The sequence below is a fragment of the Microcebus murinus genome, chromosome 17 (assembly GCF_040939455.1).
Source record: "Microcebus murinus isolate Inina chromosome 17, M.murinus_Inina_mat1.0, whole genome shotgun sequence".
Lineage (NCBI taxonomy): Eukaryota > Metazoa > Chordata > Mammalia > Primates > Cheirogaleidae > Microcebus > Microcebus murinus.
This window is the reverse complement of record NC_134120.1, coordinates 43150840-43178067: the sequence shown is the minus strand read 5'-3', so window position 1 is coordinate 43178067 and position 27228 is coordinate 43150840. Positions and strand designations below refer to the sequence as shown.

The 27228-nt window shown below is 34.2% G+C and overlaps 1 protein-coding gene across 3 annotated transcripts in view; it reads right to left on the bottom strand.

Moving 5' to 3' along the window:
• Positions 1-27228, bottom strand: part of ZNF521 (zinc finger protein 521) — a 268923-nt gene that overhangs the window by 116832 nt on the left and 124863 nt on the right. For 2 of the 3 annotated variants that reach the window (XM_012746080.3, XM_012746077.2), the window contains one exon: positions 6078-6162. In XM_012746080.3, coding sequence (XP_012601534.1) covers positions 6078-6162 — 85 coding nt within the window. The remainder of the gene's footprint in view (positions 1-6077; positions 6163-27228) is intronic. The other variant, XM_075993582.1, reaches the window with a different exon arrangement.

Below are 27228 nucleotides of genomic sequence, written 5' to 3'. Positions count from 1 at the left end.
TGAAAACTCTGCCTTCCTCCATAAAGTCTCATTTTTCTTTAATTTTCTTTCAAATTGTCATTGTTTTGAGGAGGGCTGACGGGAAGGAGCCTTGGTAAGTTCCTGTGGCCCTTCTTTGCACTCGGCGAACACTGTAGCTATGTTATATTTATGCCTGCGTATGTCCTTTCTGAATACATCTTGAATTTTTGTTAAATTGCGCAGATAATTAAACTCTCTTCATATTTACAGTCTGCTTCATTGGTACCACGAATTCTGTTTTCAGTTACTGTCTGCAAATTCCCTCTCTGAACAATTTCATACTAAGCAATAACACTTCATTTTACATAAGTTTTATCTGATGTCCCCATACAGAGCTGCCAGCTGTACAGCAAATGTGCGGTTCTCAAACTGAGGCCTACCAGGCCACAGGCGCCATCCTGAGATCTATAAGGCACCTTGCTGTCATTGGCAAGCTTTCCCTGCTATCACTGTGACCATCACTCCACACTGCACACAACTTAAAATCATCTGATTATTAGAATTTGTGGCCCACACTCCATTTTATCCTTTATTTAATCTATCCCCAGATCACACATTTGTTTAAATGTTTTGGCTGGTTTACAAATCATGCAGCCATCTGCACAGTAGGTGTGACACCATTTTTTAGACAAAAGTTACGTTATAAACAAAGATAAAGTCATTTGAAATGCTTTGGTGTTTGTTATTCTGCCTGGTTCACTTGGACCAACTCTAAGAAATAAATAGAATTATCTGTGTAAATCGATGAACATCTATGAAAAACAACACCCAGCAGAACGCCCAGCTTGCTCCATTACCTACGTTAATATCATGACAGCTGAGGAGAGATGACCTGGCCCACTTCTCATCTCTCCTGTACAGATGGCTATTAAAGAGAAAGTATCCCTTTTGTATGGTCCATGTAGAAACCCTTTATGGGCTTTTCAAATAAGCCAGCATTGCTCACATGAGGGTAGCTTTCTGTTACCATTAAACTGCCCAGATTTCATCTTTTTTTAATCCAGCTCTTGATGAAATAAGCCAGTATTTCATCATATTTAACACCAAATGCTTGTTTCTTAATTCCCCAAATTTTGTGAGCAATCAAATAAAGATGATTTAAAAAAAAAAAAAGATTCAATAATCTTCTCATTTAGAATGAATGTAAACCAAGGCCCCAAAAAATCTCAGTGATTTTGGGTTACTTAGGATAGTATGGAGATTACACACACACACACACACACACACACACACACACACACACATATAAACATTATCATAGACTCGTTTCTATTCATTCTTTTGAAAACAGCCAATGAAAGCAGAGAATTTAAAGGGCAACATGGCCCTTTATGTTCCTATGTAGAGATCCATATCTTTGGATATCTCCCCTTAAGACATAAAATCTAAAACCACCATAGACCTCAAAATATTGGTTTTAGTCTATTCTAAAGCAAGAGCACTCAAGCTGAAACATTTCAGAGGTTATACTGAATGTCACAAACATGAAATGAAGATTAGTCACATAGTACACCATCCACTAAAGAAAGGAAAAGAATGCCATACGTGACCTTGGGCATCAAACAAATCGCAGAATGTATGAATGCCACTTGCCACAAGAACAGACTAAAATTTCACTACACTATTGGAAATTGATTTATGCATTCCTTATGCCTTGACATCAGTGATGTATATCGCGTGTAACATAACACACAGGGTACGTATCTTCTCACATGAGTTGTAGAAGAGTTGAATCTTCTCCTGGTCTTTTAAAAATTGTGATTATCTAAAAAACAGTGATTATTCGAGATATGAATAAAAAACAGTATCTTTGTTTAGATGTTTTCTTATTAGCTATCCTTTACTTCCCAAATTCTAGTTCTGCTTTTCTGAAAGATAAATGTCTTTCCTTTCCCCAAATGCTCAAGCATCACCTTTGATCTGTCTAGGACATGTTTATTTGTGCCTATTTCTGGATTTTCCTATCTTTTCACAAAATAGGATATTGTGCCACTTAAACATAATATTGCTGTTTTAACACTGGTCTTTCTAATCAGATGAAAAAAAAATACCAAAAAATAAAACTTAGGAAACAACCATCTCTAAGCAGATTTTTTAAAATAATCCTTACATAAATGATCCATACCCATTCCTTTCACATTCTTCATCCATGAACTTTGAAAGAGAGTTCTGGAAGCAGTCATAACTATATCCTGACTACTTGTCCTCCAGAGTCCTGTAGTAATCAGTTCCAAGGATAATGGCATTTCTCCCCTTTGATCATTTCTTTGTCAAGCCGACTGGCCTTCGATGGGGAGTGTACCACTGGTTGTCTACCACCAGCCGCTCGCAATTTGCTCACTGTGTTTCATGAGACAGTTGTTTCTGGCTGTTTGGAACACATTTGTCTCTTTGGGGATTTATGCGCTAGTTGCAATGCCAACCTCCATAGTGATCGAAATTTCTTCCTAACTAAAATAGATAATTAGAGGCTGGTAATTATTGGTCAAGAATTATCAGAGTGAAAAAATTAAGCTTCTCATAAATAGTTCTTGGCAATGTCATCTCTTTATATTATCTCATGCCTAACAGCCCTTTATTCGGAGCACTTACAAATTTACCCTACGCTGTTGAGCCTCATAATTTTATATGAGGCAATCCCTTTTCTGGGTTAAACACATTTAAATTTTCCGGTTTCATCTCTATTTGTGCTAATCCATACCAAATAATAATAATAACAGAAAGCTCAAAGAGGAAAATAACAATAAATATTTACTATGCTGATAGAAAGGGAAGGATGAATGGCAAATTAAAGAACCTGATACACGATGGCTTCTTTTTGTAGTCTCAGGTCAAAAGCCAATGTAATCTACGTGAAATGAACAAAGGAAGACAAAAAAAATTTTCTCATCTGCACAGACATTAAAAGAAGAAAATCTTTTCCCCAGGAAAGCTGTTAAAATGTTTTCTAGCTCTTTTTTTTGTATGTGTGTAAAGAAGAAAAGAAACCCCTGAATAGTCACTGGTCTGATTTCTTACTGAAACTATGTCAAAATATGGTAGAGTGAGGTTTTGCTTTTTTTCCTTAATAGACATAAGTCAAATCCCTAGTGCATTTTTACCGAGTAATTATTCCTGCAACTTAGACCATGTGTCCACACCTAGCTGCAAAACGGCACTTAAGAAGAGCACCTCCGATATGTACCTGGTAGAAACATTGATGGTTTTCTTTTCGCAACTGTCCCTGGCCAATAGCCTGAGACCAGCACATCCAGAAAGAAGTGTGGAGGTTGCCTGACATTGAGATTGCATTAAAACATAAGCGCCACATAGAAGTAAATGCAAATGACTTGGTTAAAGAGGGAATTTAAAGTTACACCTCATGGGGTCATCTGCAGATCTTGTTTTCCATCAGGTGACATAATCCTTTCTCTAGCCTGATTGAAATGTAAAATAAAATCTGCAAAAATACTATATGCCCTCTGAATAAAAAGAGAGTAAAAGGCTTTTCAGATAGTCCTTAATCCCTCTTCCCCTGCTAAATGTCTAGTTGAGATTATTTTTTGATTAGGAAAAAGAAAAAAAAGAAAAACCCAGGCACAGAAACACAACCTAAGAGTACTTACCCTCAGTGGAGGTATTCTAGCCAACAAAATAATGCTGCTGCCCCATTCCAAAGACTAAGGATCACACCGGGATTTTAAAAAAGGGTATCTTAGCCTTTGTGACTCCTTCCCTTTTGGTAGTCTCTCTCTCTCTCTCTCTCTCTCTAAATATTAACAATTTGAATGGAGTGTGAGGGCTTGGATATATGGCTAACAGATAAAACAATTAAATGGATGCTATTCATTTGTTTAGGCTTCCAGTATAAGAGAATTATATATTTTATTATTAAAAATAGCATGAATATTAAACAACTAGGCCCTCTGTGAAAAGGAATAGAATTTGCTTCTCTGATGGAAGGTAAATTGTCAAACGCTCAGATCCTAAGAGGCAGTGAGTGTCATAGTAATCTCCATAAGATAGAGGGGGGAAGCCTTGGGAAAGCACTAATGATGAAGGGAAAGTAAGACCAATACAAATTGGAATGAAGGCACTTAAAAAGAAGGGCCAGAAGAAACTGATGAATGCTATGGGCAAAATGATACTAAAATTAAAAAATCAAAAAGTCCTCTTATGCTCAACATTCAATTCAGATTCTACATGTGCAAAAGAACATCAATATTGCAGTGAAAACATATTCAACTTGTTCATCTGGGTATACTGGGATACACAATAAATCCAGAAACAAAAGTAAGTTTACATTAAATATAACTAATTAGAAGCATGACCACAAAATTTCACTAAATTTCCCATAAGCTGCAAACGTGCAAGAACTGCTTTCACTCAAGTTTATTTAAAACTGTAGCATGAGGCAGAATCACGAACAACTGCCACCAACAAACTCTACTCAAAAAATGAAGAGATGGAAAATATTAACATTTATCATTTGACAAAAAGAACTGATTTTTTCTAACCCTTGCTCCTCCCCCAACAAAAGTAGTTTTGAAAGTTTACACAGGGTATTTTCCAGAATCCCAAACAGAAGGGAATTACAAGGAAACACTCTCTTATACTTTGCCATTATCTTCTGAACATTCGGAAAAACTGTTAATGTTACTGTCACATTGAAGAATATGCTTTTTTATGTATAAGAGAATCACCAATATTGGTACTTAACTCTGGAAAATATAAACTGATCAATATTTTAGCTGTTATGTATATGTTCTATTTTACACAATCACACACTTAGTTTTTTATGAGCAATAATCCTCCTAAAGACCAAGCATTTGAAAACCATAAAGCAAATCCTATTGAAAAACTATTAACCAATTTTCCTACATGCTTTTGAGTCTATCTTCATTAATTTATATAGAATATTGAAAGTTTTGTTATAGTTAGTTTTAACGATCAGTAATGGCAATTGGAGCAAACCCTGCCACTAAACAGTCTTAGAATACTTTTGATTAGCATGTAATAATACTTGTTTCACCTGAAAACAAGTTCAGCATGTAAAATATTGAATTTTATTTCCTGTCTTACAGAGTTTCATAATAGGAGAGCATGGGGTTAATTGAACTTTTAAAATATTATACCGTAATTATTTATGGTATTATAAAATACCAGGAAGTGAGTATCAAATAAAAAACTCATAGCATAATAACATAAACGAGTCGAGTAACAAAAATAGTACAAAGTAATAGCAATTGTCATTTTACCAGTAGAAAAATGATCTGCTTGATAAAGTTTAATTGGCTGGTAAAACTCTTAGTGTTATTACTAAGTGCTTATCAAATTAAAAAACATAGGCAGTAACCCCTAAGGAATTAAGGGATAATGGGACAATATGAATAAGTTAAAAAATTATCCTTTTAGCTTTAGTCCATGTGATTAAATGCAAAATCCTAAGAACATTGTCCTGGAGTGACTTCAGAGATCATCCTTGTACCACTTTTATAAAAATCTGTGGAAAATTTGGTGGGGAATAGAAAATGATGACTGAATTCTTTACATGATCTTTATGATCATAATTATTTCCAGGCTGCTGAAACTATACATATAAAACTATTTTATGGCAATTTAAATTATTTATGTTTCCCTATCACAAAAACTCACCACTTTATATTTTGATACAAAGATGCTTAAGCAACACACAGTAGTGCCATTACCATAATAACTTCTGAAATTAAAACCTGTCTAAAACTCTATGGAAAGCTAACATCCAGTTCATTAACCATTCCTGTTAGTTTTCAATAATGCAAAAATGATTAGAAGTTTAATTTGTTAATCACCTGTGTTTTGACTGGCAGTGGATATATAATCCTCTGCAGAAGTCTAAACTAGCCCTTGCAGAAAATAAAATGTGCTAATGCCTTATCAGGGCTAATAATAGAAATTTAAAAAAAATAAATCATGCCTAGGTAAATCATTGATGGTTGAACAATTAATTCATCTTTAACTCTGTTTAATTATATAGGCACTCATGTACACAAGTAGAAGAAAAATTCATCTGTAATAAGGTTTAGAGCATCACTCACCAATCATGTGATTTGCAACATGAACCTGAATATCCCATTCATTGTAGAAAACCATCTGACACTTGATGCACTGATAGGTCTTCTTCTGAGAAAATAAGTATAAACAGAATCATTTAGACACATGCACTTTTTAATGTTTCTTTGTTAAAAACAAACAACTGTACAGCATTATTCTGACATGCTGGTCTTACATACATTGCCAACTAACCTTACTGTTGGGCTGCTGAACAGTTCCATGATTTCCTTACTAAGACCTTGTGGCTTGATCCCAACACTATACTTCTAGTTGCAAACATTTAGAAGGAATAGAGACACACAATTATGGCACAATATAATTTTAAAGGTTCCTAAACTCAAAAGCCAAAGTTAGTATTAAATAAAACTACAACACATGGCTGACTTTCAGAAACCAATGTCTTTGAAGCTCAAATACAATTTCCTTCTGACCAAAATAACTGTGATGTAGCAACACCGATACACATAAGTAAAAACCACTAATACATTAAAATCCTCAGAATCTACGTAAAAGATTTAGAGATTATAATTTTTAGCTGAGGTCTGAAATTTAGATGATGTTTTAGAAGTTGGTAAGTACTAGCATTTAAATATGTACTTTTTCCTATAAACAAATCATATCACAATGAATATTTTAACATTGTTCTATAATTGTACATAGTCCCTATGAATTAGATAGAGCAGGTATTTTATTATAATTCTTATAGTCTAAATGAACAAACTGAGACCCAGAAAAGGAGAAAGATTTGCCTGATGTCATAGTGCTGTATAGCTGGGAAGAGAAAAGATGCTAAATGTTAGGTTCTCTGATAAAAACAGCCTTTGTGATTTCACATACTTCTTACTGAGTCCCAGTACATACTAGTTGAACTCAATAAATAAAGTAATGGATATGTTTTTCAGAACATATTTAATGTAAATTCCTTTATGATGAACCATGATATTTACAATTCAAAACCATCTTGGAAAACAAAATAAACCATTATAAAAATAATCTATTCTGAAAATCTCCCAAACATGAGAAAATTACATTTGTAAAATAGAACGAATGGCATTTCGCTATAAGTCTTCTTAGAGAATTATCATTTCATCTTCAGTCATATAAAATTATTTTACTAATAGTTAATAGTAGGAAATACCAGCCTGTACATCACAATGAATTTTAAAGAACTCAAATTCTGTAGAATTTAACAAACTCAAAGTTAAGAACAAAAACTGAGTATCCTTTCACTTGAGATTTAAAATTATAAATGCCATTAATGTAAAATGTTCGTAAGTATTGTAATTCAACATAGTATTTTCTCCTGCAACAACGGACAGCATTCTTTGCAAACCAGTGAAGTACAGGCATATTTCCAATGGAAGCTGTCTAAATAATCTGACGGTCTTTGTATAATACATTAGGCATATTGTGAATTCAATGTGCTGAATCTAAATCTAACACGGACTTCAAACACTCTGACAATCATGGAGGAAGATTTACTACACTGAGCTGTTTATAAGATGCTTTTGATGGTGACATATAGAGCAACATGTGTTGCGTAAATAACATCTATCCCTTTCTTAACAATATTTCCCTTTAGAACTAGTTAGAAAATATTTCTTACTCCCCGATGACCTACATTATATATTGTTTATTAGCATACTTCTAGCATTATTCCTGATATGTGACCTTGCTGAAAAACAAAGAAACATAAACTTAATGGCTAGTCTTTTCTCTTGTTAGCACAGTAAAACACACAATATGTCGAAAACTGTCTCCAAAAATGATGACTGATGAATATGTTGGTGGAATATACTAGGGCTCTTTTTTTTTCCCCTGGTCTAATAATAAAGAATAAAATCACTTGAAAAGCCAAAATAAAGAAAATACCAGCACTTACTACTATCTTCAGAATGAACTGTCACATTTGAAGATCTATGTATTTAAGTTTTCTTTTATCATTGGGGAAAAAATGCTTTTGTCACTACTGATAATTCAAATATTAATTCTCTCTACTCTTAAAACAGTGTCTAGAATGCTGCATTCCATTTATATTAACAATGCCATATTATCATCTATAAGATCCTAAATTTACAGCTAGGTGAAATCAGAATGTAATGTGATAAAAAAACAATGAACCATGATTTTAAAATACTGCAGCTTAAACTCTACTTCACCATACTTTTCACATTTTCCAAATACAAAGCAATGATATGCAAATTGGGACATGTTAAAGGGTTTTCTTTTTAAAGCCATGATGTAAAATTCATTTTTACCCTCAATTTTTAAAAAGGTAATTTTAAATGACCTTTAAAGCATCTCTCATTATAATTATAGATTCTTAGCAAAATATTTGAGAGACCCCTGCACACCTGTACACCATCTTTAAATAAAGGGATTGTAACCTATGAACAGTGTCAGCCTTGGGGAACTCATTCCCTTGGAGGTAAATTCATTCCTGCTCTGTGCAGCTGAGATTATGAGGGAATTCTTCCTAATTCGAGGCCTAAATCTTTTCTTCTGCTTCTTTCACCCATGGGCCCTAACTCTAAGCTCTAATGTATAAAGAGCAGGTTGAATCCCTTGCCTCACATGACAATTACATTAGCTGCTTTTCAGACTGAAAACAGGGCACAGTGTAAGAAATACTTGGAACTACCTCCCATCCTGGTGACCTCCCTCCAGGTCAATGTTTTAGAAAGAGAACCCCAGATGCAGCTCCATTACTCGGGTGTGACCTGACCCTTGCAGAATACAGAAGGACTGTCACCTGCTTTAGGACAATTACTTACATGTATATAGAAGACAACAACAAAAAAAAGTCAAGTGAGATAATTTCTGTTAAAAGCAGATAAAAGTAGAAACAGAACTTCCATTGTTTGGGCCCCAGATTGGCCTTTATCAACGCTTAAGTTGTCAATTTACTTGAAATGCTAATTTAGTACATTTTTAAAAGAGACTTTTTTTTTCATTAGCCTTTTTAAATGTGCTACTTGGGAGTGGGATTGTCATTTCCTGATTGTTCTCTTTTGTTTTCTGATACTGATAGATGTAATTATCAAGGATACAACTTTTTCCCAGCACCTCATTATTTTTGATTGATTTTGAGAACAATTTAAATGTGCCTTTTTGACATTCTTGTTTTCAGTTACACTCTGGTTAAGTTACTCAGAGACTTTCAGAAAAGAACATCTCATAAATTAGAAAAAATGATTAAGGATGCTTAATAATGTATAGGTTTAGAAAATTATTCTGATTAACCTTATTCCCCTCCATTCGATCTATATCCCATTAGGCTTCACATTTAGTCTCACCAAATTAAAAAAAAATTAAAATAATAATTTTTAAAAATTATATTTTATAGATGTAAATTGCTTTGATTTCTTTTAACAAAACACAGATGCATGAAAAAATTCAAGCTACCGTTGAAGGTAACTATTACATAAATTTCTTTTTATGAAAATTGGTAATTAAAGGGTCAGAAGCACCTTGCATTTTTAGGAGGAAGTGGAGTTCATGCCTATTTGATGAGGGAAAAAGCTCTTCTTTATTGAAGAATGACAGTTGAAGGGGTGATAAAATTAGAAATTCACTATTTTGCAATGCCAAATAAAATGGTTCAGGATAATCATTAATGGATGCTGAAACTATTAGAAAAAAGGTTATTCTGAGATACTCAGATTTTATCCTTTGAGCACTGCAAAGAGAAAGATAGATCTTTACAGTGAATTTAGCTGGTAGTAATCACTCTAACCAGACTATTCAGCTTAATATTACTAATAATGGAAAAAACAGACATATGTGCCTTCCATGCGATATACCATGAAGCACACGACATCACCAATATAGTATCTTATCTAAAATGTATACCTCAGTCTACGTAAGCCTTTGGACCTAACAATCCAGTTGTCAGTAAATACAGGGATAGAAGACACAAATACTACTATGAGAAAAGAAATGCAAATCCAGAATATTCTTCAAAAGAAATGGCCTGTCGTCTTCAATAAGTCAATGTCACAGGAAAAAAAAAAAGTGAAGAGATTGTTCTCAGATGAAAGAGACTAAAGAGGACAACTATTAAATGTAACGTGTAGGTCCTGATTTGGTGAGAAAACAGCTATAAAAAGGTGTTTGAAACAACTGAGGAAATCAGAATATGAGCCGGGTATTAGGTGTGATACTGGTATTGTGGTTATGCAGGTCAACGTCCTTTTTGGTTGGAGATACCTACTGAATATTTAGGGATGAAAGGCCTAATTCAATTTATTTTAATTTATTTCAATTTATTTTCAAAAGACCCAGGAAAAAAATACATATATAGTGATCTATAGATAAATGGCTACATGTTAATAATTATTAAATCTAGGTGCATGTGTGAACATTTTCATAATAAAAAGTAGAAACCAATGAATAGAATAATTTATAATACAGTTTTTAAATGCTAAACCGAACCTGATTAACTCCACCTCCACTGTTCATTGTATACTCCCCCACTTGCTACGCACCAAAAATAATTTGTGCTTAGTTGTTATAAGTAGCTTTGCAAATATTTTTGGAATTTTTTGTGAATTTTGTTAACACAAATGTAATGTATACACTCTTAGAAGACGGGAACCACAGCTCACATTCATTTGTATAATTAATAATTTCTGAAACTGTATCATATGTTACAAAGAACTTGTGTGCAAAAGAAAGCTCCTTGCAACAATCATGTGAGAGTAGATAAAGGAGGGATTGATATTCTCATTCACAGATTAATTAAGTGACTTGTCCAAAGTCGTAAAGGTTTTGAACACCATAACCAAGGCCAGGATTCTACACTGCCTTCTACCCCCTGGATTTTAACACCGTTTATACTCCAATTGTTTGCAGGGAAATTTACAAGTACATTTTGAAGGGAGGCTTTTCTTCAAATTGTGTAGCGCACTGGTCTTTGACAATGCCAGGGATGGCAGGAAAAATAGCTGATGATGGTGAAGGAACTATCTCTAGCTCCTTAGCCTTAGGCTCCTAGTTTTGGTGTCTTGACTAAGATCCATATGGTAGACATGGCTCCCTGGAGTCACCTAGTCTATTTCAAGATCTTCTCTTTGTCCTCAATGTTCTTCAGACTTTTTGTTGTTTGTTTGTTTTGTCTTTTTTTTTTTTTTTTTTTTTTAAGAGACAGGGCCTTGCTCTATAGCCCAGGCTGAAGAGCCTTGAGCTCCTTGGCTCAAGTGATCCTCCCACCTCAGCCTCCTGGGTAGCTGGGACTACAGGTGTGCACCACCACACCTGGCTAATTTTTTTATGTTTTGTAGAGATGGGTGGGGTCTTGCTATGTTGCCCAAGCTGGTCTCAAAATCCTGATCTCAAGCAATCCTCCTGCCTCAGCCTCCCAAAGTGCTGGGATTACAGGCATGAGCAATTTCATTGCCATGTTTTTAACAGTATATTTGCTTGTCTTGCTCAATACTAAAAGAACAATTTCAATCTGAGATCTCATGTAGGTTTTCAATCCTGAAATTTTGCAGCAATCAAAATCACTCAGTTATTAAGTCTCTCTCACAAACTCTCCATTCTCTTCTATTGGAACTGCTATTAGACCCAGACTGGAGCCTCTCGATCTAACCTCCATGGATCTTAACTGTACTTTCATGCATATTTAAAAAATCAGTTTGTCTCTTTATGTTCTGCTCTAGGTGATCTTTTCTGTCCTCTTACAAACCACTAGTTCTTTCCTCATTGCTGTCCAGTCTAGAGTTTATCCATCTACGAAAAATATTTTCCATTTCTAACATTTCTAGTTTTAAAAATGCAAGTGTTCTTGTTTTATTTCTGCTTGGATCTGCTTCATAATTTGTCCCTCTTTTAGTGGAAATCATTCCTTCATTTATCTTTCTGAGCTTCTAAACAGACTTATTTCGAAATCTTTGTCAGACTGTTGGATATAATTAGCTGCTGCTGCTGCTGCTGCTTTTTTGTTTGCTACTTTACTAGCATTAGACTCATTACACACTTTGGAATCTTGGTTTGAAGCCCACGTGTAGTGAAAGTTTTTTTTCCTATGTGCTTATTCCTCCCTTTCCAGTAGCTTTACCGTTGCTTCTACGACGCACCCCAGGCTGCTGGACCAGAGCTAGGACTCAGAGGGGCATTTCCTGTGTATCTGCTGTGCTCCAGGGACAGAGGGGAGATGGCCATTTGAATCACAGAGGCAGCACATGGCTAACTCAGTTTTAAGTCAATTCACTGTGTCTCTTCCTACTCCTTCAACTTTCCAGGTAAAAACCTCTAGTTCCGGGTAGTGATCAACAACAGAATTATTGTTTCCCAGTCTCTTGTAGTAAACAAGGAAGTTCCTCCCAGGCTCTGCTTTAAATATAGCAGGTCTGGTTTTGTCCTATCGCGATGAAACCTTAATTACGCCCTCGTGCTGCAGGAAGAGTCCAGCAGACCCCTGGCCTCAGCCTTACTCATCACTCAGTTTTGTTACTTGGTTTCTGGATCTCAATGATGAAGAATTGTTTTGAACTTGACTAAGTCCACTTGGTTTTCTATCTTTCTATTTCATCTATCATTGCTACGTATTATCAAAGCATGAGGTTACAGAGCCCTTTTTCCAGGATGTCCAAGCTTGGGCAGTGGCTCTCAAGGGAGGGCCAGCCTCAGTTTCACTCAGGGCCCTGACATTAGGATGTTGTATGATGATGCTATAAAATATTCATCCCAAATATACCCAGCAGTCTTAGTAGGAAAGAAACTTGAGCATTTTCTTTCTGCAATGAGTTACTAGATAGTGGTTTCATCACTTAGCTGTGTGACAAGTCATTTAATGGCCCTGGGTCTTAGTTTCCTTCCCTGTAAATTAGAAATAATAAAACTTGTATCTTAGAGTTGATGTGAGAATTATACAAAAATTCTTGGTACCATGCCTGCCACGTAGCATGTCTGCATTAAATAGTAAATACCTTTATTACTCTTCACTTGACAGGATATTATGGGTATGGAATAAAATACTATATGAACTATCTGACACAACAAAGATATTTGTGAAAGGTCAGTTTTCACCCTTTTAAAGTGGCTTTTGGAGCCATATTAAAATTTCTTTTTTAAAAAAAGAAAGAGAAATTAAGAGGAGGAACAGAAGAAAGGAAAGAGAAGAGGTGTAGAGGGAAGAGAGGGAGGGAGGACTACATGGCCAAATAGATTGCTGAAAAAACTGGCAGGAAACCCTCTAAGTTTAATGTCTGTACCTACTAGGACAGCAAAATTAAAATAGCTCATTTGATTTTATGACAATTAAAAAAGGTTAAACAAATACTCATTAAACAAAGCTTTAAAAATTATAGTTGGCCCCCTATATCTGTAGGTTTTACATTTGGAACCAATCTCGTTGAAAATATTTGGGGAAAAAAACACAAAAATAGCAATACAACAATAAAAAATAACATAAATTAAAAATACAGTATCAAAACCACTTACATAGCATTTACACTGTGTTAGGTATTTTAAGTAATCCAGAGATGATAAAGTATATGGGAGGATGTAGGTGGGTTATATGCAAATACTATGCTATTCTATATAAGAGAGTTGAGCAGCTTCAAGGAGGCCTGGGACCAATCCCTTATGAATACCCAGGGACAACTGTAACAGCACAAAGAATATCACAAGTTGATAACAGGGTTGGGAATATGGGAAGGAAGAAGAGGTAAGAGCTTATAAAAAGGTTCAAACTGGTAACAGGGAAAAAAGCTGTTTTCAAAGACTATAGCAATATACATTACCATTTCAAGGATGAATCTATTATTAATAGTTACAAATGAAATACTTATTTAAGATCACCTTTCCTTGGCAATATTTTCTTGGCAAGCAAATGGATACTGTACATGAGTGAAAGTAATATACCGGCAGCTTTCCACAAATGCTCAATAATTCAGACATTTAACTAATTTAGCCTGGTCATTTTCCAAGCTAATTCTGAATTAGTATGAAAATAAGTCACTGAACAGAGAGGGAAAAAATGGCTGAAATGAAACGAAAGCTATTAATGATGAAAAGCTCAAAGAATTCATTGAAAAACACAAGTATCAATATTTAACTGTGCATTCTTATAGTAGTTAAAAGAAGAATACTATTATCTTACAGATGTCCTTAATGTCCTGAGATAAAGACTAACTAACATTTTACACAATGCCTGGCACATGGTACTACCTCAATAACCAAGAGATACTAAACGTAACTCCTAAGCTCAAGGTGTTACAATATAACTGGGGAAATAAAACACACAAACATTAAGCTGTTAAAAGTATTTTGCCTAAATGACACAGCAAAGCAGTTCAGGACCGAATGACAAGTTGAGTATATGATGAAGAGAGAACAGGTAAAACAGGTCAGGTAATGACAGATTCAAACGATCTAGAAGAGTCAGATAAATCTCCCTGGGAGAGGAAAGACTTGATTTAAGGTGTCAAATGGGAAGAATTTTCTTGAGTTTAAAACTGTCACAGAGTTTCTGCCTACATGCCAGGCAAGTTGCTCACAATTTTGTGGGGTTATTTGGTGGGGAAAAAAAAGGCAATTCAGAACAGAAACAGGGTTAAACATGATTGCTTTGGGCCAACTGACAGGACAGGAAAAGGAAGAAAAAGGCAAAAATCTAGTTAAGAACGAACCTGCACAAAAGTCCTTATTTCAAATGATGGAGTTGTGTTTTTTATGGTACTAGGGAAGAAAAAATATTTATTTAAGTATATTTCTTTTTACAAATAAAATCCAAAACTCCATGAGGATATAAATTTAAACTGCTACTAATTTTGAAATCAAGGAGTAAAAAAGCCAAGCCATTTTTCATCTTTTCTTGGATTCTCTTTAAATAGTAGATAAAATAACATTAAATATTTTCAAAAGTATCACCAATAGTCAAAAAGCATCAAATAATTGAGTAGAGTCTTTAGAAAAATCTGACAAGTATTCATTAAAAAACAAAACCCAGTGTTAAAGATGGAGTAATTTCCATGGTCCATACCAAACACATTTCATGGAAGGAATTTATTACCTTGAAGTTCATAAGTGAAGAATTTTATTTTTTAAGTTTAAAATTAAAAAAAAAAGAATACTAAAGAAAGAATCACTTTTTAAAGTTTAAAACTAATTCTGTCTCCTAACAAATTCCCTTCATAATTTATCTTTCTACATACCTGAACTTTATGTCTCACATTAAAAACTGAATTTGAGCCCAAGTTTTCCACGGAAAGAGATGCTTTATTAGGCTTACATACTCTCCTCCCCTCCCCTGTTTTGCCCGATTCACACTTTGGAGGTGTCTCTTCCAAAGGACCTAACTTATCGCCCTCCTTACACAAGCCACCAAGACCCTCCAGGGGTCAAATTTGATTTTAGATTTTCTTTAGATCCATCTAGATTAGGAGTCTCCAACCTATGGAGAGTTGTATAATTATTTCATTATACGTTACAATGTAACAATAATAGAAATAAAGTTCATAATAAATGTTATGCACTTGAATCATCCTGAAACCATCTCCCCCACCATCCCCTGATGAAAAATTGTCTTCCACAAAAATGGTCCCTGGTGCTAAAAAGGTTGGGGATTGCTGATCTACATGATCTAATTTAATATAAGGGGTTCCATTGCTGTTTATGTCCATGCCATGGCAAATCTACTTAAATGAAATTTCCTATAATGTAGTCCATAAAATAGGCAGTCAATAAATGTTGTTTACTGACTGTCCCATGGACAATCTAATGAGTCATCCTACATCTATGGGCTATATTCATAAGGTACTAGCTAGGACTAGTCCATTTCAGCCTGCAATGCTCCCTACACTTTACACAGCATCAGAAATCAGTGAATTGGAAGAGGATCAATAACATAGACTAAATGGATGCTGTAATGAAGGTATTAAAACAAAACAAAAAAAATCACCAGACCATGTGCTAATTCTTTTTGAGGTAGGACAAAGAATTTGCCTCTAGTTACTGATGGCTATAACATTTTGTTAGTTCCCAGTTTGAAGAGATTTATGATTCATAGTAAATTCCAGTTAACTTCCTTCATTAACTGTTTTGTAAACATTCATATCACTCAAGAAAGATAAGAAATCGGAGGTGGGAGAGTATGGGTTTAGGTAGTGACTATTTTGTAAACATAAATCTGGGGAGGAGAAGAGAAGTCAAAATTTTTGGCTTACTATAAATTAGGGTCTATTTTCCTTATCAATTATTCTGATCACAAACTGATTATTTTCATAGTAAAAACCATTGAAATTAAATGGCGAACTATATTGGTTTTGTAACAACCTGGATGGAACTAGAGACCATCCTCCTAAGTGAAATATGGCAATAATGGGAAACAAACACCACATGTAAACTGGAACTGAATGGTCAACACTCATGTGTACACATGGTAATAAAATTCAAGGAAATCAAGCAGGTGGGAGGGGGCAGGAGGGCATGTGTAAATTCACACCTAATGGGTATAATGCACACTATCTGGGGGATGGACACAATTATAACTTGGACTCAAACTATACAAAAGTAATTCATGTAAGCCAAATGTTTGTACCCCTGCAATATTCTGAGATAAATAAATAAGTAAAATCATTTCAAATTAAAAAAAGAAAAGAAAAGAGATGATGCATAAGATTGGGTTTAAACTTCTCCAAGGAAGAAAAACATTTACTGAAATCTATGTATAAAGCAAAATCAAAAAAATAAACTGTAAGTGATGTAAATATTAAAAAAAGAAAAACTATTGAAACTTCTTTCTGTTTTACTGTTGTCAAAACGAGGAGCTGTGGCTGGTAGACAACATACATAGTTGGAGAGATGAAGCAGTAAAAATATGAAGCAATATATTATTAATAAATCACCATTAAACTACATCACATGCCCAGAGAGATCCAACCCTGCAGGTTGGTGGTATGATTTACAGTCCCACCATAAACCAGGAGAAAATTTTGTGAGAAAGAAAGAGGTATTCTAGAATGCATTAGGAAATACTTTCTTGAATGCCATCATTCTGGTTGAAAGTGATGCTAAGTTGGATAAAGTTTGCAGACCACTCACTGGTCTAGGTCACAAGGCAGCAGAGAGCTGCTATTATGGAACAAAGGGATGATAATTAAGCTGTACGTGTGCTGTAAAGATGAAGACAGACAAGAAAGGTGTTGCTTTGGGCATTGCCATTCCAACCAGCAGAAATAAATACACAGTGTGGTGGAGGGCGTGTGCAAGTTTCTATGGATCAAGCTGGGAAGAGAGGCGCACTTATTTCCATCCACCTTCCATTGGCAAGAACTCGATGACATGGCCACACCTCACCGCACGGGGGAATTGGAAACGTAGCTTTTAGCTGGAGAGCCACATTCCAACCACAACTCAGTTACTGTGGAAGGAAAGGATAATGGATATTGGTGATAACTTTCAACTTTCCTCACACAGGGAAAGGGAAATTTTGTTCCATTCTGACAATTCTTCAAATTGTCATTCCCTATGTCTGATGTTGGAACTGATATTCAGAGGTGAACTAAGAGGCCCAATGAAACACAACTACTAGGTATTAGCACTAGGATTTGCAGCTAGTTCTTAGCTCCAAAACCCACTTGTTGTCTTCTGTACTATGCTATATCTTAGACATAGTAGGATCTCAATAAATATATCATGGTAATACCTTTTTTTTAAAAAAAATACTTTTTAAGTATATAATCGCTGCCCTAAAATCAAGTTAGATAGGTTTATTAACTCTACATGGGTACTTGATACCATTTCATAAAGAATTGTCATTAAGTTTCAAAAGGATAACAAAGAGAAGAGTTTTCTCTCATACTAAATCATGAAAGTCTTGGATTCTTTTATAATTCACTACATATTGTAATCAGAATGATTTCAATAAAACTGATCTATCTCCTGTAAGGGCTATAAACTCTTTAAGAGCAGGGAGAAGGCTCTGTCTCATCCATTTTGTATCCACTGCAATACATAATTATTTATACATTATAAAAATATGTGAATGATTCAGACCTGTTCATTTAAAAAAAAACAAATCTTTGCTTCCTCCCACTTTTCTTTAGAGAAAGGCTCCTGTGGAGTCCTAGCTATGCTCCTTTGTTTATATCCCGAATCTATCCTTGCACCTGTTCTTCTGTGAAAGAAATACTTCATGTTCCAGCAGTTGTATGCTTTATCCACAAAATGTGGTCCTTCTTACCTTGGTCTTTGCAGTTACCTACGTATGTGCCCAAATCACCTTTGTCCTTTATCACTTTCATCTCCATCGAGGTATTTTAGTGCATGTCCTCCTTCTCCTAGCAGTTCTTACTTTGTTGCTCTCTTTCTATTTTCATGCCGGGTTTGCCTCCTCCCAGCCATCCCTTCCACTCGAGCAGCTTTCCTACTGAGGCATGTCAGACCACCCTTCTCTTCTCCTTCAAACTGCTTCTAAAACCCACCTGCTTCAGAAAGCTTGTTAGCAATTACACCCACACAACACCGTGGGTGCTGCCTTTATTATTCCTGTTGTTTGTACTCTTAGACAGTAAAAAATTTTAGGATAGAGGTGAGTTTCCTTCACTTTACCTATTCTAGAACATGCTGTGCAGTCAACGTATATAAATGTATACAAGTGGTAGGGTTCTTTTAACCCTTTGATTTAAACGGAATTGTTTGTTTGTTTGTTTTCAAGATCTTCCTCATTCATTATTCCAAAAGTATCTGTTCAAAAAAATAGGAAAAATGACCCCATATTCTTTGTATTTTCAAAGGTAACAGTACAAGTTTATACAGAATGTTGTGGAGTTTTAGGGTTGAAAGGGACACATGAGCTCATCTCTTTCAAATTTCATCACAGACAAGGACACTGAGATCCAGAGAGATGATGTGACCTTTTGACCTTGCCCAGGACTCACAGAAAGTGACCAACACAGCAAGCCTAGGACTTCAGGCTGCCGTGAGCATATCTGCCTGTATATGGAGCGGTGGCACATTTTCAGAAAGGAACTGCTACTGCCAAGCTGGTGCTCCACGATGCTTACAAGTTACGGTGGCTCCTCTGGCGCTGGACTTTATGACTGCCTCTCCGCTGCCAGTTCTCGCTACTGACTGCTGCCTCTGATGGTTGTCATTTCTCAGAGTGTACTTCTAGCATACTATATTCAAAGTATCTATTCGCATTACATTCTAAGGTTTCCTGTCACTTAAGGAACAATGCCTTAGCTCTCTCTTTAGCTCCTATACCCAGCAAGAAGCCTAGCAGAGCATTTGAGAAGCGGTGCATGAACTATCCAGAAGTGAATTGATGGGAGATTTTTATAAGTACACCCAAGAGCAAGTGTTGTCAAAGAAACATATTGGAGGGAACCGGATTGCTGTCACCGAACACGCCTAGATTCTGCATCAACCAACCAGATAAGATCTCATAGTCCTCCTTCTGATTATCCCAGAAAGATTAAACTTTAGATATGAAAAACTTCTGGATAATCATTATCGATAATATATCTTATAAAGCTAGAAATTTTCCATATCGAAATGTCCAATTATATAATCTGGAAAAACATGGGGCCCTTTCCCAATCAGGCTTCTGGTCCTTGAAAACTTCCACAGTGTAGAATAGGAATGGGAGGAAGTGCTGAGAAAAGGGTGATAATACAGTATCAGATTTGACATCTTGCACTGGGGCAAGCCCTGTGATTTTTTTTTTAAGATTTTCTTTAGAAGTCCAGGTGTCAAATCGGTCAATCTTTTAAAAAGACATTTTGGAATATCACTGTTGAATATCCTTATTAGACATTTGAGAATATTTCTATTTCTAATCTTGGCAACTCTTCACCATCTTACTATATATATATATATATATGTATATATATATATATATATACACACATATATATGATTCACTGTTTAAGGATACATTTATTTTTTGTAGGTTTAATTCTTTACTGAGAAACCTGAAACAGTATCTGTGTTTGCCTTAGTGTGTCCAATGTCTACACACAGTGCCTGGCACACATTCAGCCATTACTGAAACTCAATAATGACTGAATAAATGAATGAATGAACTAGACTAAAATTAATCTAAACAGTGTAACATGCCTGTTTGAAAATGATTTAAATATGGTATAATGAAATGATATCAATCTAGACCCAATTATGGCGCTAAAACAATCTGTTTCCCACCAAAGCTATTTTAATTTTGCTGTCCTAGTAGGTACAGACATTAAACTTAGAGGGTTTCCTGCCAGTTTTTTCAGCAATCTATTTGGCCATGTAGTCCTCCCTCCCTCCCTTCCCTCTACGCCTCTTCTCTTTCCTTTCTTCTGTTCCTCCTCTTATTTTCTCTTTCTTTTTTTTAAAAGAATGATCTTTCTTAAACATTTGGTCACTATTCATAATTAAACTTTCTGTTTCTGGACACTTCTTTATCAAGAGCTTTTGTTACAACTCATTTTTTGCTTCCTTACTGCCTAAGCCAAACTTATTCCCAAGAAAATCCTCATATCTATCTTTAAATGACTATACTAATATCAGACTTTGTCAAGTTAGATTTATCAATGCCACTTTGATTTCTTTGTTTTGAAATAGCTCTCAATTGCTTACTTATTAGTAATTTTATAAATATAAGGTGCTATTCTTAAAATAAAGAGGGTATACATCTAAATTACAAATCTTGTTCAAAAAAAGACATAATTTTCACCACTTTTTCCCCCAGAATGTAAATATTCTATATGTGATCCATTGAGAACACTAGCAATGGATTTTAGGCAAGCAAGTAATACCCCTTAAAAATTAACTGCTTCTCAAACTATTCATTTCCTTCCTGGGATTGGTGGGGAGAGATATCTTATTTTGGTATTCATTTACTATATCTTTCACATACAATGTTTACTTGACTTATTTCTCCAAGAATGTTTTACTCCCTGGCTCTCCACGATCTGCTCCTAGCAATAATACTATTGAGCATTTTTCCTTTCTTACCTATATTTTCTACCTATACACGCATCTATTTACACATTTTCCTACCTTTCATGTTTGTTTCCTGATACTATCTCTGACCTCAAAGCAAATAAAGTAATATTTTATCTTTGTGGTCCTTACATTCTTTTTGATCCTTGGTTTTCATTGCTTCTAGGTGTGGTTTTAATATTTAACTATATTTTTCTACTTCATCAACTTTGTGGAAATATGATCACTTATTTAGGTGCACTTTGACTAAATAAGCCATAGTCCTAGCATTAAACGAAATTATTCTACATTGTAATAAATTAATTGAAAAACATTACATAAATAAATTATATGTATACATAGATACATGCTTAAGAATATGTGTAGATATTATACCACATCCACTATTTGTAGAGCGCTTCATGTTTACCAAGAACTTTCATATAACTGCTCTTCAAGAAAACCTTATACCATAGGCAAAGTATATGTAATGTCCATTTTAGCAATAAAGAAACTGAAGCTTTGGAAGGACTAGCTAAGATCACACAGATGGCTGTGTCCACTGTTACCTGAACTCATTTCTTTTTCCTAAGTATAATCTTTCCTTCTACTATATTATGTGGCATTATCCTTCAACTCTCAGAGTAGCAATCTCTCTATAACAAAAAATTTACAGACTCACTTGAAGTCTTGCTTATGTAATACAATGTTTAATTCAATAAAATAAATTATTTGCCTTGATAAGGGGATTTTTATAGGATTTCACCTGCCACTCAATCTCTTTCTGATGTGAATTGCATAGTACATCACATACTTATGAGGTATCTTATGTTCTATTTATGTGTGGCTCAAAGAAATCATAGTTCTTAGAGAAATGCTTTCTTTGTTTCATTTTCCAAATGTCTTAATCACCAGGTTTCAATGATTCACAAGCCTTTACCAAGAACCTATGACATGCAAATAACTTCTGAGATGCATGGATGACACCACACCAAGGGCCAGACTCCGCCCCTCTCCAGCTCTCTGACCTCCTGCCCTGCTACCCTGTTCCCTGCTCACTCTGCTCCAGCCAGGCTGGCCCCCTGCTGTTGCTTGAGCCCACCAGGTATGCCCGTGCCTCAGGATTTGCACACTGGCAGTTCTCTCCAATCTATTTCCTCTTCATGCAGATATCTGCAAAGCCAATATTTGTTCTCTCCCCTCCACTACCTTAGCACTGCACTTGCACTTCTATTATGACACATATTCCATTGTGCTGGATATTGTATTTATTGTTATACATTAAATTTTCCCTAGTAAACTATAAGCTATTATATTTAGGGAAACAGACATGTATCCAAATAACTACATTTGTATAAAACCTCTTCTCTTTAAAACCTGATAGCCAATATCTTGTACATAGCAGGAATTAACAAATCTGTTATCACAAACTGAAGTGCCAGACCAGGAATAAAAAAGTTCATGCTATAAGCTAATATTTCCCAAAGCATTAGATATGTACCAACCTTAAGTATAATGCATGAATACTGGATACTGCTTTTTCTAACAACAATAACAAGAAAAACATTCTTAATGAAATGCTAATATGCCTTTTAATACCTCTACAATATTTGATAAACTTACCTGTAACAACGAAAGAATGGGTTTCAGGCTCACAGCCTTTTGTAGGTATGAGTATATAGGTAGAATTTTTAAAACACTATTTTGCATTTATGGTATTCCTTTTATATTTATACTTATGGTTCTGATTTTTTTAAACCCTTCACTCCCCATGCTGGTTCTGATTATTTTTATGTTAAATATTAAATGCCTATAAAGAGAATTTATAACACAGGTAATGCATAAAGTGTAACTGTTAAAAACTATGCCTGGCCCCCAGCTTAGCTTTCTTGTGCAGCCCTCCCAGACAATCCATTACTTTCTGTCTGAATTTTCATTTCCTGTATTACTAATGAGGACAAATAGTTTCACATATTCACTAGACCTTTATGCTTCCTATTAGTGAAATGCCTGTTCATGTTAATTTCTCATTTTCTTATTTGGTGAGAAATATACCACAAACCTACTGGTTTGTGGCTGTTTCTTATATATTTTGGAAAGTGATAATTTTTCCAGTTATATGTGTTATAAATATGTTTTATAATCTTGTGCCTTTTATTTCCACTCACTGTATGGTAACTTTAGATAAACAGAAGTGATTATTTTTAATGGTGACGAATATATCATTTTATGTGTGATTTATACTGCTTAGGTTTGTTGACAAAATCATTCCCTTACCTAAGGTAATACAAATATTCTCTATATTTTTTTTCCTAAAAGGTTTATTATTTTGCCTTTCACACATTTATGTCTTTCAACCACCTGGAACTAATTTTTATACATATGAGAAGGAATTCAATTTTATTTTATTTTTATTCCATATACATGATGAGTTGAATACTCTATGCCTTCCTCTACTGTCATGGAAAAGGCATCTCTCTATTCTATACTGAGTTTTATATGTGTGATACCTCTTTTGGGGAACGTCTATTTGGTTCTGTGGACTAATACCGCACCATCCTAATCATTGCAGATTTATTATAAATTGACTAGATAGTGGGACAAATCCTTCCCTCCCTATTTTTTTCTTTCAAGAGTATCTTTGTTATTCTTGTTATTCTTACATTCTCCCATGCACATTTTGGAATCCACTTGTCAATTTCTAAAAAAAAAATAAAAATTTAAAAATACATTTAAAACTTGTTGAAATTTTCGCTGGAATAGCATTGCATCTGTAGGTCAATTGAGCGATTATTGGCAACTCTACAGCATTTTGAGTCTTCCTATCCATCCACATGCAAGTTATATTTGATCATTTATTTAGGTCTTTCAATACTGTTTTTATCATTCTCTCCACAAATGTGTTACATATTTTATAAGACCTATTTCTAAGTACTTAATTTTTTCTTCCAATTATAATTGGGATTGTTTTAAAACTAGTATTTTCTGCTTTTTGCTGGTGAATAAAAATCTGGTTGACATAAATGACACTCAGCAACTTTGCTAAAGCTAGGTATTGTTTTATATGCAAACATAGGACCAGTATATGATAGTTTAATATTTCTTTTCAACTTTTATACTATTTTTCTCAATACTTAAATTAATTTGATTTTATCTTACTTTGTTGGTTAGATCATCTAGCAAGCCTTATTAATATTTTAATTATAAAATATTAAAGCATTAAAATGTCTCCACTAATTATAATGCTTGCTTAAGATAGGATTTTAAATAGTCTTTATTAGAGTAAGGGTATACCTGTCTATTCCTAGTTTAGTGTTCTTTTTCAAACATGATATAATTTTTTTGGCAACTCTTAAGATAAAAATATAATTTATCTCCTTTAATCTGTCAATGTGGTAAATTAATTGATTTCCTGAGATTGAACCTACCTTACATTCTCACAACAAACCCATTTCAGTCATAATATTTAATCTTTTAATACACAGTAGATTTAATTTTTTACTATGTTGTTTGAAATGTTAAAATGCAGTGTCATGAGTAAAATTGGCTGAGATTTTCCTTTTTACTAACTTTGTCTGATTTTGATATCAAGATTATACCATATTCATTAAACGAATTGGAGTGTTCCCTCTTTTTGTATTTTCTGGCATAGTTTGGAAATTATGTGTATGTTTAGGAAAACTCACATTGAAAGAAATCTGGGCCTAGTATTTTATTTGTGGAATAATTTCAATAATTTATTAAATTTTTAAATGTTTATTGAATCATTACACTTCTTTCTTTTCTACTTGGGCCAATTAAATAATATAATAATTATATTACTTTAATACTATTTCCATATACTGTAATTGAAATTTTCTACTAGTTGTATAAATTTATTCATGGTATTCTCTTACTCTTTTTTTATCTTGTATATTTGGTATTTTTTGTAAAACTTTAATGAGAAATGACATAACAAATAGCAAACTCGCAGTAATCATAAGTGTATTGCTTGGTGAAATTTTACATATGTATGCACTAGTGTGGCCACCACATACAACAAGATATGAAACATTTCCACCATCCAGAAGCTTTCCTCCTTTCCCTTCCCAGTTGGTACCATCTCATAACTACTCTGACTTGGATCATCATAGATTAGTCTTGCCCATTCTCAAACTTTACATGAATGGAGTCATGTACTTGTGTGTATCTGGTTCCTTTGTTTCAACATTTTGTATGGGAGTCATTCAGGTTGTTGTATGGCATTAGTTCATTCTTCTTTATTGTTGTGTATCATTCCATTGTATGAATGTGATAAATTCATATCATTATATAAACATACTTATTTTATGTTTATGGACTAATTTTGATTAGTTCCATTTGGAAGTTTATATGTACAAAGCTACTATGAATATTCTTGTTAATAACTTATGGTAAACATATATATTTATTTCTCATAAATATAAATCTAGGAGTAGAATTGACAGGCATGAATTAGGCTGATATTTAACTTTAGGATATACTGCTGGTAGTTTTTCAAAGCAGTTGCACAAAATTATACTCTCATTAATAAAGTAGAAAGTTCCAGTTTCTCAAAAAAGAATTCTTGCATTCTTTTACTATAGTCATTTTGATATGTGTAGTATTTCTCTTATTATTTTTTTAACCTCTGCAAATATAGAATAAGGCTCCTCTTTTCACTAACATTATTTATTTTTGTTTCTTTTTACTAACTAATCTCACCAGAGGTTTGTAGATTTTGTTAGTCTTTTCAAAAAACTAATTTTTTACTTTGTTGGCCTCCTTGTTATTTTTTGTTTCTTTGGTTATTTAATTACTTCTGTTCTTATCTTTATTGTTTTCTTTCTTTCTACTTTTTATGGGTTTATTTTGTTGTTCTGTTCCTAATAACTTAGGTTGATATATCTCATTGATAGTATGCTTTCCTTATTTTCTGATGACTTCTCTAAATACTGCTTTTAGTTATTAGCTATAACTAAACAAAATGTCACTATCTTTCAGTTCTTAGCAATTTTAAGTTCTATTTTTATGCCTTCTTTGTTCAATGCATGTTTTTACCTTTAAAACTTATGAAGTTTTTAAAAAGTATCTTTTTCATTTATAGTGATTTGTATTATGGTCAGAGAATGTTATTTGTGTGACCTTCAACTTTTAAATTTGTTGAGCCATGCTTTATGATAGAAAGAGAGCGAAGGAGATCAGTTGAGGTTTACAATAAAATCTGCCTTGGAGAAAGGAGGCAGGAGATGCACATAGAAGAGCAATTACAAAAGAAGAATCAATAGCACCCCATGAGTGATTGACCCACCAAATTAGGAAAGCAGAGAACATATAGGAAACATCAAGCTTCAGACAAGAATGGGCAGGAGAAAGATGAAACACTGGCCAAACTGAAAGAAAAAAGAATTTATAGTTTGATTTGATTAAAGGGCTAGCAGAATGTCCAACTGGTAATGTCTAAAGGGAAACCGAAAATCTTAAGACTGAGCATTAAACAGAGGTTGAAAACTGAAGCTTGATATTTAGCTCATCTGCATGGGATGATAAGAAGGTAATAGAAAATGGGTAAGGGGGAGAGAAAGGCAGATTAAGAATAGAAACTTCAGAAGTGGCCATTTAAAAAGTAAAAAAAAAAATGTGAAAAGGTTTAAAAATGTATAAATAAGGGGAACCAGATATTCAGGTTTTTAAAAAGCCTTTGTTTGGCAAGCTTCTTATGTTGAGGCTGCTAAGTTTCTAGAAATACAAAGTACATGTAATAGAAAACTACATCTACATCATGTGGTGGATACAGAAATACAGTCAAGAGAGATCCAGAATGTAGCTTTCAATTTTCTTTCATTATTCAAAATCATCTTGAATAGACATTTACTAATCTCCACTTTGACACAATTTCAGCCAAAAATGTGAAATGCTCCTCCTAGATAAAGTTCTAATATTACATAGGATGATTCAAATTCTTTTGGCCTGATACCCAAAGGACCAATATTATATGCAATCCAGGATTCATGGCTGTATATAAAAACATTCCTATTTTTAAATTTCATGTCTTCTAAAAAGACACTGTAACCATATGGAAAACATCAGCAAAACGTCCAGAACTACAAGTACAGAAAATCTAGGGATGGCAGCTGCAGCAAATTCAATGTGTGCAGCAATGATCAGCACAAGGTGATCACTGGACTAGGTACCAGAATGACCACAAGATAGCTGCTT